We start from the raw sequence: 12,427 nt of genomic DNA on the forward strand, positions 1-12,427 counted from the left end.
AATTTTTAATAAGTATAAAACACGTTTGCTATAATATGTTGCAATATTGTAACAGTCCGATAACTGTCCTCCAGTGATGTCACTCGAGTCAGCCATGAGGTGATGTGTTACATTAGCTGCCACTCTCCGACTGAACTGTTGGTGGTTGAAGTGCATTGTGGGTAATCTGGATGCCAGGTTTTGATTATTTTTTCCATTTTTTTAAACTCTCTCTGACATTGTTGTAGGAGTGTGTTGATAACTCACTGAAGCACTCGAGATATTTTTCTCTTCTTGTTATTTGGTTGTGTTGCTGTCATGTGGTTTCATTTCCTGTGGGTTGGTCGTGATGTCTGGAGGGTGTTTGTGGTTAATTTGTCACACTATGAGTATTTCCTTCTTTCTTTTCCCCGTTTTTGTTTTATGCCATAAATCTATTAATCCCAACCTGAACTTCCTTCTGGGTGTTCCGTCCCTTCTGTCAGGTGGCTGAGTCGTCTCAACATGGCCGCTGTGGGCTACGCCGAGCGAGAGAGGATACGCCAGGAGCAGGGTGAGGGTTCATTCAGTCACTCGCTGAGGGGATCTTCAGCAGATGGTGGCTGAAAGATGACGTTTTCAGTACAAAACACAATAATACTTCTGTTCTTTTTTAGACTTACAGTACACTTCCTGTGCTAGATCTGTGTAGTAAATAGATGGATGGTGTTTCTGACTGTGTGTGTGTGGGTTTCCTGCAGATTACTGGAGTGAGAGTGAACATGAGGATGACACCACCTCCAGCCCTAAACAGGACAGTCCCCCACCCCCATACGATACCTACCCACGGCCTCCATCAGTGAGTCACTCACACATGACTGTACTACACGCTCATGTAAAGTACATGCTGTACTTGAAGGCAAAAATCATGCTCAGCGCTCCTCTGCTGGCCATTTTAACTGTTAAACTTATTGCCAGTTTAGCCTACGGGCAGCGGTTGGGCTAAAATCAGTCTAATTGTTGCTATAATTGGCCCTCCTGCTGCTTTGCTCCACATCAGATGTCTTTGTCGTCAGGCTTGTAGTTTGTAGCCTGGGATAAAATGAATAAAACAACAACAGCTACACCTTTTAAGCTGAGCTTATAATAAAGAGATAAAGATAATAATGCTTGAAAATCCTTGTAATAAGGAGTCTTTGGTGTTTCTGCAGACAGTCAAATACACTCATTTCCACTCATGTCCAAACTCTCATCTCTTCTTTGTCTTCCTGTCTCTTACTTTCCCTCTACTTATTCAGTCATCACCCTGCCTCCTTGGAAGTCATCCGGCTGCCTCGCTTGATTGAAATCCTTTTTTTTTTAAGTGTGTCATCACAGTTGAATGAGACCAGTCGATAATTGACGTGAGGTGGATTTTCTCTTTCCTCTCTCTGTCAGATGAGTGCCTACTTGGAAGGCCGGACCACTCGACTGTCTTCCACGGAGACGTCTCGTTCTCGCTCTTCCCAAGAGGACTTCCTCTGCGGTGAGCCCCCCGCGGTGGCCGCAGAGCCGCAGTACCACCCGGGTCCGCTAGGGGGAGGCACCACACATAGTGGGAGAAAGCCAGGGGGCAGCAGCAGCAGCGACGTGCAGTACAGATGCGATCCTATAGAGGTATGTCAGTTAAAACACAACATGTCCACAACCAAATGAATATTTATGGTCTCTGGACAGTTATTATTTTATATGACCCTATGTCTGCTCCTTTAGTGCCACCAACAGGCCAAAATGTAGCTGGTTTGTTGCTGCATTCGTCTTCTCCAGAAAATGAACATTCTCCATTTTCTACAATGCACGTTTGAGAAAATATGCTTATTTGCTTTCTTGCTGAGAGTTAAATGAGACGATCAATTTGTCAAGCCAGTTGGCAGCTAGCTTAGCTTATCTTAGCATAAAGCCAGGACACAGGAGAGAAACAGCTTCCCTGGTCCCGTCTAAAGGTAACAAAATCCAACTGCCAAGACCTCGAGCCTACTTCTCAAAATGTCAGACTGTTCTTTAATAAGTCATTTAGAAAGGTCTCAAAGACATATTTCTCTCAAAGTACAGTAAAAATCATTCCTAATTCGTTTCTACTGCAGTTCAGCCCAGTACATGGATATATTTTTCTTTGTCTCTGGGGGTGTTTTGAGGCTAAAATGTCATGATGTAAATGTCACACAGCTGATTACTTTCATCCTGCCAGTGGAGACTTTAACCAGTGGGATTTTAATTACCATAGAAATTATTTTAATGGATTTTGTTCCAGCACAACTCACAGGACAAATTGTACATTTTTTGGGCCCCACTGCCTGTAAAACTCTGAGATGGGCAAAGCCTCAGTATGTTTGTTGCTCCAACACTTTTGTAGTGTTGGTTTTAGTGAATATTTAAACCTTGAGGGGCCACTGGCAGGTCTCCATATGTTTTACTTATTTTATTCATTTATGATTCTTGAAATTGACCAAATCCAGAAGTTTGGGAGAAGAATTTTTTAGTTACCTCTGGTGAGTCAGATAACTCACTCAAAAACATGAATGAATGAACAATATGGCAGAACAACACTTACTGTGTACGTATGTCTGTTGGTGTTACCTTTAGTACCGCTCCAGTCCTGCGGGGGGCAGCAGTGAGACAGGGTCTCCGGGCCGCTCTTCCTCATCTCAGAGACGTTCTTGGCAGGACCTGATCGAGACGCCTCTGACCGAGGCTGGACTGCACTACCTGCAAACTGGACCACTAGGTAACACGCAAACAAAGCAGGTGCTTCACGTGTCCAACCTGCTGATGAAGAGCATTGAATTGCACGAGTGTGTGTATATGTACAATATGTACTGTTTCTAAAAAAAATACAGTTGCCAGTGTAGGTAATAAATACAGTGTGGTTTATGATGTAGAAAAGGGAAAAACAGCATCAGCACAGAGCTCCATTAACTGATGCTGGACTTAAACAGTCTGACAGCTGCTGGGATGAAGGACCTGCGGTAGCGTTCTGTCTTCCTCGCTGGATGCAGCAATCTGTTACCGAAGGAGCTGCTTAAGCCCCCCACTGTCTCCTGCAGGGGGTGGGATGGGTTGTCCATGATTGATGTCAGCCTGGCTAACATCCTCCTCTCACCCACCTCCTCGATGGTGTCCAGAGGGCAGTCCAGTTTGTTCAGTGTCTTTCTGTCCCTCTCTGAGCTCCCATAAGCCCACTGCAGGTGCCACCAGAATCTTAAAAGGTTTTAACAGTGTCCTCCATCCTCCAAAGGACCTCGTTTGGACATCTGTTTGTCTAGTCCAGTTTGTGGTTAAGGTGAACACCCAAGTATTTGTACACTATTTGATGCTGTTCGAGGGTGACGGAGCCCCAGTTAATGCCTCTCATGTATTACCATTATTTTCAGGTCACAGAGACAAGCATCGAAAAAAAATAATCTGCAATGTCTCTGCAACTTTTTACCGCTGTTCTGAAGGTGTTTCCAGAATCCTCAAAGTGTCCTCTAACCATCTGGAAGAAGAAATATTCTCTCGGCTGCACATTTTAATAATGTGGATGATGTTTGACTCCTTATGTTTGCTGCACTGCGTTTGCAGTTGATGTGATCGGTGGTCTTCCTCCATAGAGAATTTAACTGGCACAAAATATGGCTGCAAAAGTTTTCTTTACGATTCTGCACCAAATATGAAAAAGTAGTTGTATGTGCTGTTAAAAATAAGTGATGCTGATTGATGTTTCCACTCAATATGTCTTCTTATCGGCGCAGAGGACGCGGTCTTTGCCGAGCCCGGTCCGGGCGGTGGGACCATGATGGCCGGAGCCGTTTACACTCTTCCTGCACAGAGGAATGTCCCGCTGCCCATGGCGATGCAGAGGCTGATTCCTATGGCAACCCAGGGAGGGAAACCCCGCAGCTTCACACTGCCGCGAGACAGCAACCTGCACACGCTCCTCACGCCCCCCGCCAAAGAAGAGCAGCAAACACGCAACGGTGAGTTGAGTGGGGATCATACGTGTGCGGTGAAACACGTGCAGAAGGAGGACGAGCACAAAGCAAACATGCAGTGTTGTAATGCGTGGGCGGGTGGACGAACAGCAGAGAGGAAAATGTGCCTCACTTCGAACGACAGCCACCAGAGACTAAAAAAAGATTATTTTTTTTAAGGTGAAGACGTCAGAACATGTGCCAGAAATAAAAACGCTCTCAGGCAGACACATTTCCATCTCTACTGGGTAACACACACTGCAGCCACACACTCATCTAATGAGGCTAATGACACGATGGCGCACTTGTTGCCAAGGTGGGCGCAGCGGTGTGCAAAAAGAAAAGCGGCAAACTGAATCAGTAAACAGGAGAGAGAAACAAAGACATATAATGATCACGTGGATTCTCTTTCAATTGGTCAGGCAGAGGAAATAAACCTGCCAGAGAGGAGAAACGTTCCTGAGGCTGAAGGGAAAGAGAGAGCAGGATTTTATCATCGTGAATAATCTTTCTGTGACGAGCAGATGTCACTGTGTTATAGTGAAATGTTGAGGTGTGTTTTACTGTCCTCCAGTGGACGCTCTGAGACATCACTAACTGACAGCTCTGTAGCCTTTGACTGCAAATCTTCTGAGTGTGAGAGTGAAGGAGGGTTTAAATCACCATTAAGAGTGCGACTGTCTTCCTGTCTGTCTGTGTGAAGGCGGCAGCGAGGGCGCCTCCCTCGGCGACCTGTTTCGTGCGTGCGAGCAGGGCGGGGTGTGTCCCCTAGGCCGCGGGTCCGAGTCTGGCAAAGGTCAATCAGAGTTCAGGCAGTCCTTCCTCCGACGGGCCGCCGACCCTCAGCTGAATGACCGTCTGCACCGCCTCCGCATCCTGACGTCCACGCTGAAGGTTGGTTTGAATACACACACGAGCAGGAAATATATGCATTTAAACATGCACACACAAACACACATGAATAGCATGCACACATTAAAGCTGGTACACTGAGGTAATAATTAAAGGACATTTCAGAGCATTTTCAGTCCTTTTTAACTTTAATCTTTAGTACAAATAAACACATTTTCTTGAATAGTTTGTTTTATATTGAAGTTATAATCCTTAAGACTTCTGACCTGGATGATTTGATGACCTGAAGCGCTGTTTTAAACTACAGGAAATACTTTGAGCGGCTGTTCTGTTTGAAATTTAACATAAGAGCAGCTGGTGTTTCTGTTCACAGTGCAGTCAAACAAATTCATTTTGTTTAACGTCAATCAAAAATAATTGCAACTGTGATCTGATTTCATGCTGCACACGGCACAAAACAGCAGAGCGCAGCAACAGGAGGAAGAGCTGGAGGTGTGGCTGCTGCTTCCTCTTCCATTACCTGCTGCCATATTTAAATCTATCATCAAAAAACACTGCAAATCGCAGTTGTTTTGTAGACCTGATAAATGCAATCTGTTCTTTCCTGTGAATGCTTAACAAAAAAGCATTTTAAATCTAGCAGCATAGGAAATGCAGTTTGCATTAGCAGTGAAGCTGTTATCAACGAGATAACAGGGAATGGCGGACTCCGCCATTAGATAGAAAACTACTACACAGAGGGGTAATTAGTGAATGTGAATGCATTTAATGGCGATAGAGGAAAAAATGCAAACCATAAATAGCATCAAACACAAGATTTGGTTTCATGAAAATCTTAAGGATTACAACTTTAAACTGCAGTGTTCCTCACATCTCACTCATATCTGATTCTTCTGCAGCTCTTGCAGACTGTTTTTTGTTGTTTGCCTGCCTTTGTTGATATTTCACCCCTCAGAGTAATGAACGCTTTAGTTCCAGGCTGGCTTTTTCTGATAAACTCACTTTGTGTTGCTTACATTTACTAAACTGAAATCTCGCCACTTTCCCATCAAAATCCACGTTTTTCTTAAGCGCTCTGGATCGAAAGAACGACCTTTGTCACTGTGGATTTTTCCTGGCCCGCTGGGTTACAATAATCACATCCACACATGAATGCACCTAACCACATTAAACGTGTGCCGGCTGAAATGGATCAAACTGTACTCCTAATCACTTTCGCAGAGGGAAACTTTCCTTTGCATTTCGCTGTAATAAACCGTGACTTTCTGACCCTGATTCACACATAAACACACATATAAACACACACATGCTGGAAAGTGTTTGTCCTGTTGGCTGCAGTGCCATCATCTGTCCCAGTCTGTCTCCTCGGTTTGGTTTGAGTCTTCTCTGCAGAGCTTTGTCCGGCCGCCGTCTGTGGCTTTGTGCTGTATGAGCAGCGGTTATGTTTCTGGGCTGGGTGCCTGTGACTGGCTCTTTTGCTGTGGCTGTGTTTTTCTGTCTTTAGAGTTCGTATCTTTGTTGCTTCCTCCGTGTATGTGGGCCGGGGTGGTCGGCGAGGGCGTTGGGGGCTTTGTCGCTTGTGCGTGGAGCTACTGGGCTTCTTGCGAGGGTCTGTGGCTTTGGCTGCCCGTGTCTGCTGGTGCATTTTGGGTGGAGGAGCTTACATGTTTGTTCCCTGTCTGGCGTCTCTTAAAGGAATACACCAAGTTTTCGGGGGGAGTTTGGATAATGAGAGCAAACAGTGGACACTAAATTCATCCATGTGACCCTGGTAGACCCCGTCTTGAGTCAGGTTGTACTTGTGTGTTCAGGCGGCATTGACAACAAAGACGTTCATGTTTTCTGTGTTTATTTTATGGATCAAAACTGAAACGAGGCTCCAGTCGAGATGAGAAGTGAAGATTTGTCCTCCTCATAGCTGCAGTGATGCAAAACGTGTCTGTTGTAGCATATGCAGCACATACTGGACATCGTAAATGGATGATGATTACATAAATGATTTGATTTGGTTCAGTTTTATCAGAGGAATCAGTGCCTTTAACTAAAAAACATATTTTTTAATAATCCAAAACCTTAAATTGTTCACAAAAAGTAATGCTGAACAATCAATAACTCCACAAAGCGGCTCGTTTTATATCCGACTGTTTCAGATATTGATCCACTTCATTAAACCTAATTCATTTCATGAAGTGTTTATTAACTGCTTTATTAATGATCAATAAATGATTTACTAATTCTTACTAATGCTTTATAGATCAGGTTTAAGCCATGATGGACAACTCAAGCCAGCGAGTCTGCACTTATAGTAAGTCATCAATAAACAGCCGTGTGTCTTATTTTCTAATGAGCCGTCGAGTCTTCGTTAATGTTGTTTCCTGTGAAAACCAAGCGAGGTTTCTGAATTTGAGATTTCCTGAATGAGGTCAAACAGTCTGTTAGCTGAGATCATTTTTAACAACCTGGCAACCCAAACCCACCTTATTAATGGCTCATATCTAAAAAAGCATTGGTAAATGATTTATTAATTATTGATAATGGCCTTTATGATAACTGTCCTTACTTACCAATTAGCGTTAGCCGTTGTAGCAGTCAGACTTTTCACATGAAATCTTAGAAAACCAGAATAATCCCCCGAGAACAGATGGATGGTGTTAGCGTCTGTAACGAGCGTCAAATCTCCCCCAAACTTAGTGTGTCCCCTTAAGTGTGTGTCTTGCTTCACGTGTGTCTGCGTTTTAGTGGTTTAAAATGATTAAAAATCCCAAAAGTTGACGGAGCCCCTCCTCTGTTTCTGCATCCCCCCATAGGACAGGGAGGGGGAGCTAGCGCTGATTGACAGGCTCTTGGCCAATCCCCAGCTGTCGTCGGCAGAGTTCCAGGAGTGGAAAAGAGCCTATCAGGAGCTGTTCTCTCAGGAGCCAGACTCGACCGCTGAATCAGACCCCGGCCCGCCCCTCACCCCCTCACTCTCTCACACACACTCCTACATCGAGACCCACGTCTGACGAGTGCAACACACACACGCACACACACACACACAGGCTTAAGTCGCTCTCACCTCCTGATTGTGGAAGGAGTCGAGCAAACGGCAGAGGACGGTTTGGAGCATCAGGGTTGCGATCAGTGATGGACTTGCTAGGGGCGACTCGACACGCTTTCAGCAGCCGCAGTGTACAAGTGCAACATGACAGCTTTCCGAGGAGACGCCCGCGTGGCCCTCATGTCACATCAATCTACGAGCTGATTGGTCATGCCACTCCAGCTGGCTCGGGGGCGGATGATAAACTGACTCTTAAGTATTACATGTTAGCTTTCGTGCTCTTTAAATACTCTCCGTGGAAAACGCCATATAAAGAAGCAAACCCTGGACATCAGTTTGTTCCTCCTGACATGGACAGACGTCTCAGAATAGTATCTTCATGAGCTGCCATTAACAATATTTCATCCTGCTTGTTGTGCCATGTTTATACTGACTGCGCAGCGTCTCATAGACAGTCCCATAGCCACCGAGTGACACCGAGTGTATTCTATCAAGCCCAATACTTGATGTCTATGATGGTTTTTTCTGTACAGTCAGTGTTACAGCAGAGAACCGTTAGCACAGGTCTTTTTTAAATCAACTAGGCTCAGTTTCTATCTAGTCTTAGAGACTTTTGTGTGTGCTGGTTTGGTAGAATTACTGTACATACTGTGCTGGGCTGGACCTGAAGCATGCACACTCCTGGAATACGACCCATTGAAAGGAAAAGTCCACCCTAAAAACACTTTGACACTGCTTTCAAACAGCTAGTGAGCCCACCCTGTCAAATTGTTATTCATTTTCACTGTCAGCATCACTTTACCTCCAGCAATGTCACTGCAAACCAAGAGTCCTGTTAGAGAAAACAACTGTGGATTCATTTATCAGAGCTCATTCATTCATTTCTGGGCCTAAACAGCTCCTTTAAATCACTTTGATGGAAACATGAAACATCCTCGGTTGAATATTATAATGCACCTCATTATTGTTTTTTTTATTATTGTTTCATCTCCATAAAAACAGCTCATGTTCAGACAAAGTCCCTGTAAGGCCTGCGTAAAGATTCTGTAATATCTTTTATTACATCCTCAATCCCATGATACCACATAAAGAAGAGGTTCACATTTTTTGAGACTGTCTTATAACAATACCGATATGCCTGTATGTACATTGAAAGCGTTCCCCCTGTTCATAATGGCTGCAAAGAGATCCATTCTTTCAGAAAGAAATGGGCAAAATCCACTGTCCTTGCTCTGCATGAAAATACAAAATGCAATTTTGTCCAAAACAGATGGTGACTTTGATAAAAAATACTCATTTGACTTGTCTAACTGAGACTGCAGAAGCCTCATATTGACCTCAGCAGACCCTCATAATGTAACCTACCCATCATATCCTCTAACAAAGGCTCTGTGGAGGTAAAATTTTCAAAATATCCAACTCTAAGAACTGAGGAAAATTGTCTCTTAAGAGACCTTCAAAGGCCTGTGAACGACTGAGCCTTTCCAACCTTTTCACACCTAATCATGACACTCTCACCTGTTACTAATGAGCCTGTTTACCTGTGGAACGATCCAAATAGGTGTTTTTGGAGCGTTCCACATCTTTCCCAGTTTTTAGTTGCTCCTGTCCCAACATGTTTGAAATGTGTTGCTGCATCAAATTCAGAATAAGCAGATATTTACACAAATCAGTGAAGCTGATGAGGTCAAACATTAAATATTTTGTTTTTGTGCTGTGTGATTATATCAAAACGGCAATCAGCAAATAATCTCACTCAGTTTTATTTATGTTTACACAGCGTGCCAACTTTTTTTGGAGTCGGGTTTGTTTATGAATCAACTACAGTTGGAAAAGATTGTGAGAGGTTGCTCTGGTCGCCACAGAAAAGACCTCCTGAGACTTTGTGATCATGGCAGATTGATTATGTTTTATTGAACGGTGTAAAAGTTTCTCAGGGTGGATTTTTCCTCAGAGGCTCTCCGTATCCTGCATGCCACATAGAGAATATGAGGACATATTTGCATAAGACTTGAAATATGGATCTAATAAAAATATATTAGTTTGTTATTTGTACGCTGCTGGCAAATGACTTAATACTCAGAGACACAGCACAAAACTATGAAAGCAATCGTGCACACGAATACACACACATAAAGACACGCACACACGCCAATAAACAACGATAAACACTGTTTGAATGCTGTTTCTATGCTGCTGCCCGTGGTTGGTTGTAGTAGCATGTCTTTGCTGTAGATAAACACAATATTCCTTTTCTGTTTTTGTGTTTGAAATCTCTAGATACAGTACATCTCTCTTTATAGAGTGCAAACTAAGTGTCTTGGATGATGTTCTCTAATTCTATCAGGTTTATTTTGGACAGTTGAGTAAAGATCGTTTAATGTTCAATCTATAAATTATGGTAAAATAACGGTATTTATTTACGTGATCATTCTGCGTGTAGAAGAGGGTGGTTCAATAAAGCGTGGTTGAAGCGTTGGATGAAGGTGTGTTTGTGGTTTGTTTTCGTGGATGGTGAGAAGGAGAGGAGGGATGTAGGGAGGGATGATGAGTGCCGATAACAGCTGCTGCAAAGGGACGTAGAGAGAGAGTCCATGACAAACCCGCAGAGATCTTCTGGTTTAGAAACTCAACTCTGCTCCTCCTTGCATCTGACCAATCAGAATCCCTGTTTGTCTCCATCAATGGGACGCTCACAGCTCAGCAGAAACTCTTGCAGGAGGACTGGTCCGACACCAGCAGCTGGTTCAGTTGTTCTGTTGCAGTTTAAGCGACATTGTGACCTGATCACCACTGAAAGATCAACATTAAGTCTCTGAAGGAACTACAACAGCATTATTAATCTAGTAAAAGTAAAAAGGTATACAGTAACAGTTAGCTTGTCACACCATTCACACAGATTTGACCTCCGTGGTTGTCTGAAACTGTTAACATATCACCTAGCTTGCTAGCTAGCTAACATCAATTAGCTGCAAGCTAGCTGGCAATGGACTCACTGCCTTTGTTAGCAGTCGTGCGGAAAATTCACTTGTGTCTGCGCACACTGTTAGACAGAAAGTATGGCTAGCTTGGTTAGCATTAAACTGGATTAATGATCCTATTATAAGAGTATCTGAGGATAACTGCTAGCCAGCATCATCTTAGCTTAGCTTCGCTTGTTGTCCAGAAACATTAGCAAATCTAGTCAAAAAGTTTGTTCTTTGGCTAACAAGGATGCTGCTCAATGATTCGGGTTATTCGAAGGGAGATATAGTAAAAAGACACACCAGAGCTAATCACTGTCATAATTCAGCTTTATTGGTTGTTAATAGCATGAATGCATGATCATTTTCAGATTTTTTTTCAGTGGTTCATGACCAGAATTTGTAGTACATATTCATGACTTCTTGATAATTACCAATTGGAATGTTTGATTGTGAAATGCTGCAAAAATTGCTATTAAATTCAAACAATAATTAGCAACTGAAAAGTCTGCAAACCATGTCTAACTTTAGAAGTTACTGCTCGAGTTGAGCACACTTTTTTTTTTTTCATTGACAGGAATCACTACCGGATAAAAGGAGACAGACACCCAATTAATTTTGAATCCTACGTTATCTTCAAACATAAAACATGTTGAATAAATAATGTTTATGCAGACAGCACAAGTTGACATCCAGGATTAAAATGGAAGTAGATACAAGCACCAAAGTCAATGAATAATGAACTCCAGCAGGATACTTAGCTATTACCCACAAATCATGCATATGATTACCTGCTGATGCCTTTTCTGCTCTGCAGCTTTAACCCGCTATGTCCATTTGGTTGCCAGTGCAAATGGAAAAAGGTGAAACGGGAAAACAGTACAGAAAAAGATTGTTGTTTTGCTTCTATTTCTATACCTTATCTTAAAGAAAACTTAAATTATTCATCGCTAGTCAATAAACAGGAATGTCACATGCATGGAAACTCTATCTACAACCTCCATGAAATATTGAGCTCAGCTTTTCTGTTTTTTTTCAAAGGTGTCTTCCTCCACCTTCATCACCTTATCTCCTGTTTCGACCTCCTCTCTATTCCCTCACATGAGCGATAGCCTCCTCCGCAGCCTGGCTCAGCCTCTTCCTGGAAATTCATCTGTGCAGGAATTACATTCTTCCTACTAAATCTCTTTACCTCTCCTCTGCCTGTTCTCCAAATCCTTTTTATCTCTTCTCCTCGGTTTAATTTGCCTTCTCACAGCATTGCCACATTCGATCACAGGAGTATCATTCACAAAACACCCTGTATCTCACTTCTCACTGGTTCCTTGTCATTTATGGTGATCCAGGACTTAAAGCTTATTCTACTGTCATTGTAATTAGCCTTCACTAGCTATATCCGCTAAATAAGTTAAAGTCGTAAAAGGATTTAGCTGCAGTGTTTGGTTGCATCTTTTTCTGTCCTTTCCAACAATCTGTCAAAAAGCTAAAGAAAAAATGTATAATTTTTTTTAAAAATCATTCAACTTTTTGTCAACTAGCTTATTCTCTTTATCTAAAACCAGGAGACGGTTAGCTTAGCTCAGGGTAAATACTAGAGACAGGGAAAATGGCTAGCTTGGCCCTAA

The 12,427-nt window shown here is 42.9% G+C and overlaps 1 protein-coding gene across 2 annotated transcripts in view; it reads left to right on the forward strand.

Annotated features, from left to right (window-relative positions):
• Window positions 1-12,427, forward strand: part of cnksr2a (connector enhancer of kinase suppressor of Ras 2a) — a 63,943-nt gene that overhangs the window by 38,727 nt on the left and 12,789 nt on the right. The window contains exons 18-24 of one of the 2 annotated variants that reach the window (XM_070986013.1): window positions 465-532; window positions 720-817; window positions 1,396-1,614; window positions 2,581-2,722; window positions 3,729-3,953; window positions 4,651-4,841; window positions 7,607-10,320. In XM_070986013.1, the coding sequence (XP_070842114.1) occupies window positions 465-532; window positions 720-817; window positions 1,396-1,614; window positions 2,581-2,722; window positions 3,729-3,953; window positions 4,651-4,841; window positions 7,607-7,804 (1,141 nt within the window). In that variant the 3' untranslated portion in view covers window positions 7,805-10,320. Of the gene's footprint in view, window positions 1-464; window positions 533-719; window positions 818-1,395; window positions 1,615-2,580; window positions 2,723-3,728; window positions 3,954-4,650; window positions 4,842-7,606; window positions 10,321-12,427 lie in introns of those variants that run through there. The other variant, XM_070986014.1, reaches the window with a different exon arrangement.

This window comes from Chaetodon trifascialis, chromosome 18 (assembly GCF_039877785.1).
Source record: "Chaetodon trifascialis isolate fChaTrf1 chromosome 18, fChaTrf1.hap1, whole genome shotgun sequence".
Taxonomy (NCBI): domain Eukaryota; kingdom Metazoa; phylum Chordata; class Actinopteri; order Chaetodontiformes; family Chaetodontidae; genus Chaetodon; species Chaetodon trifascialis.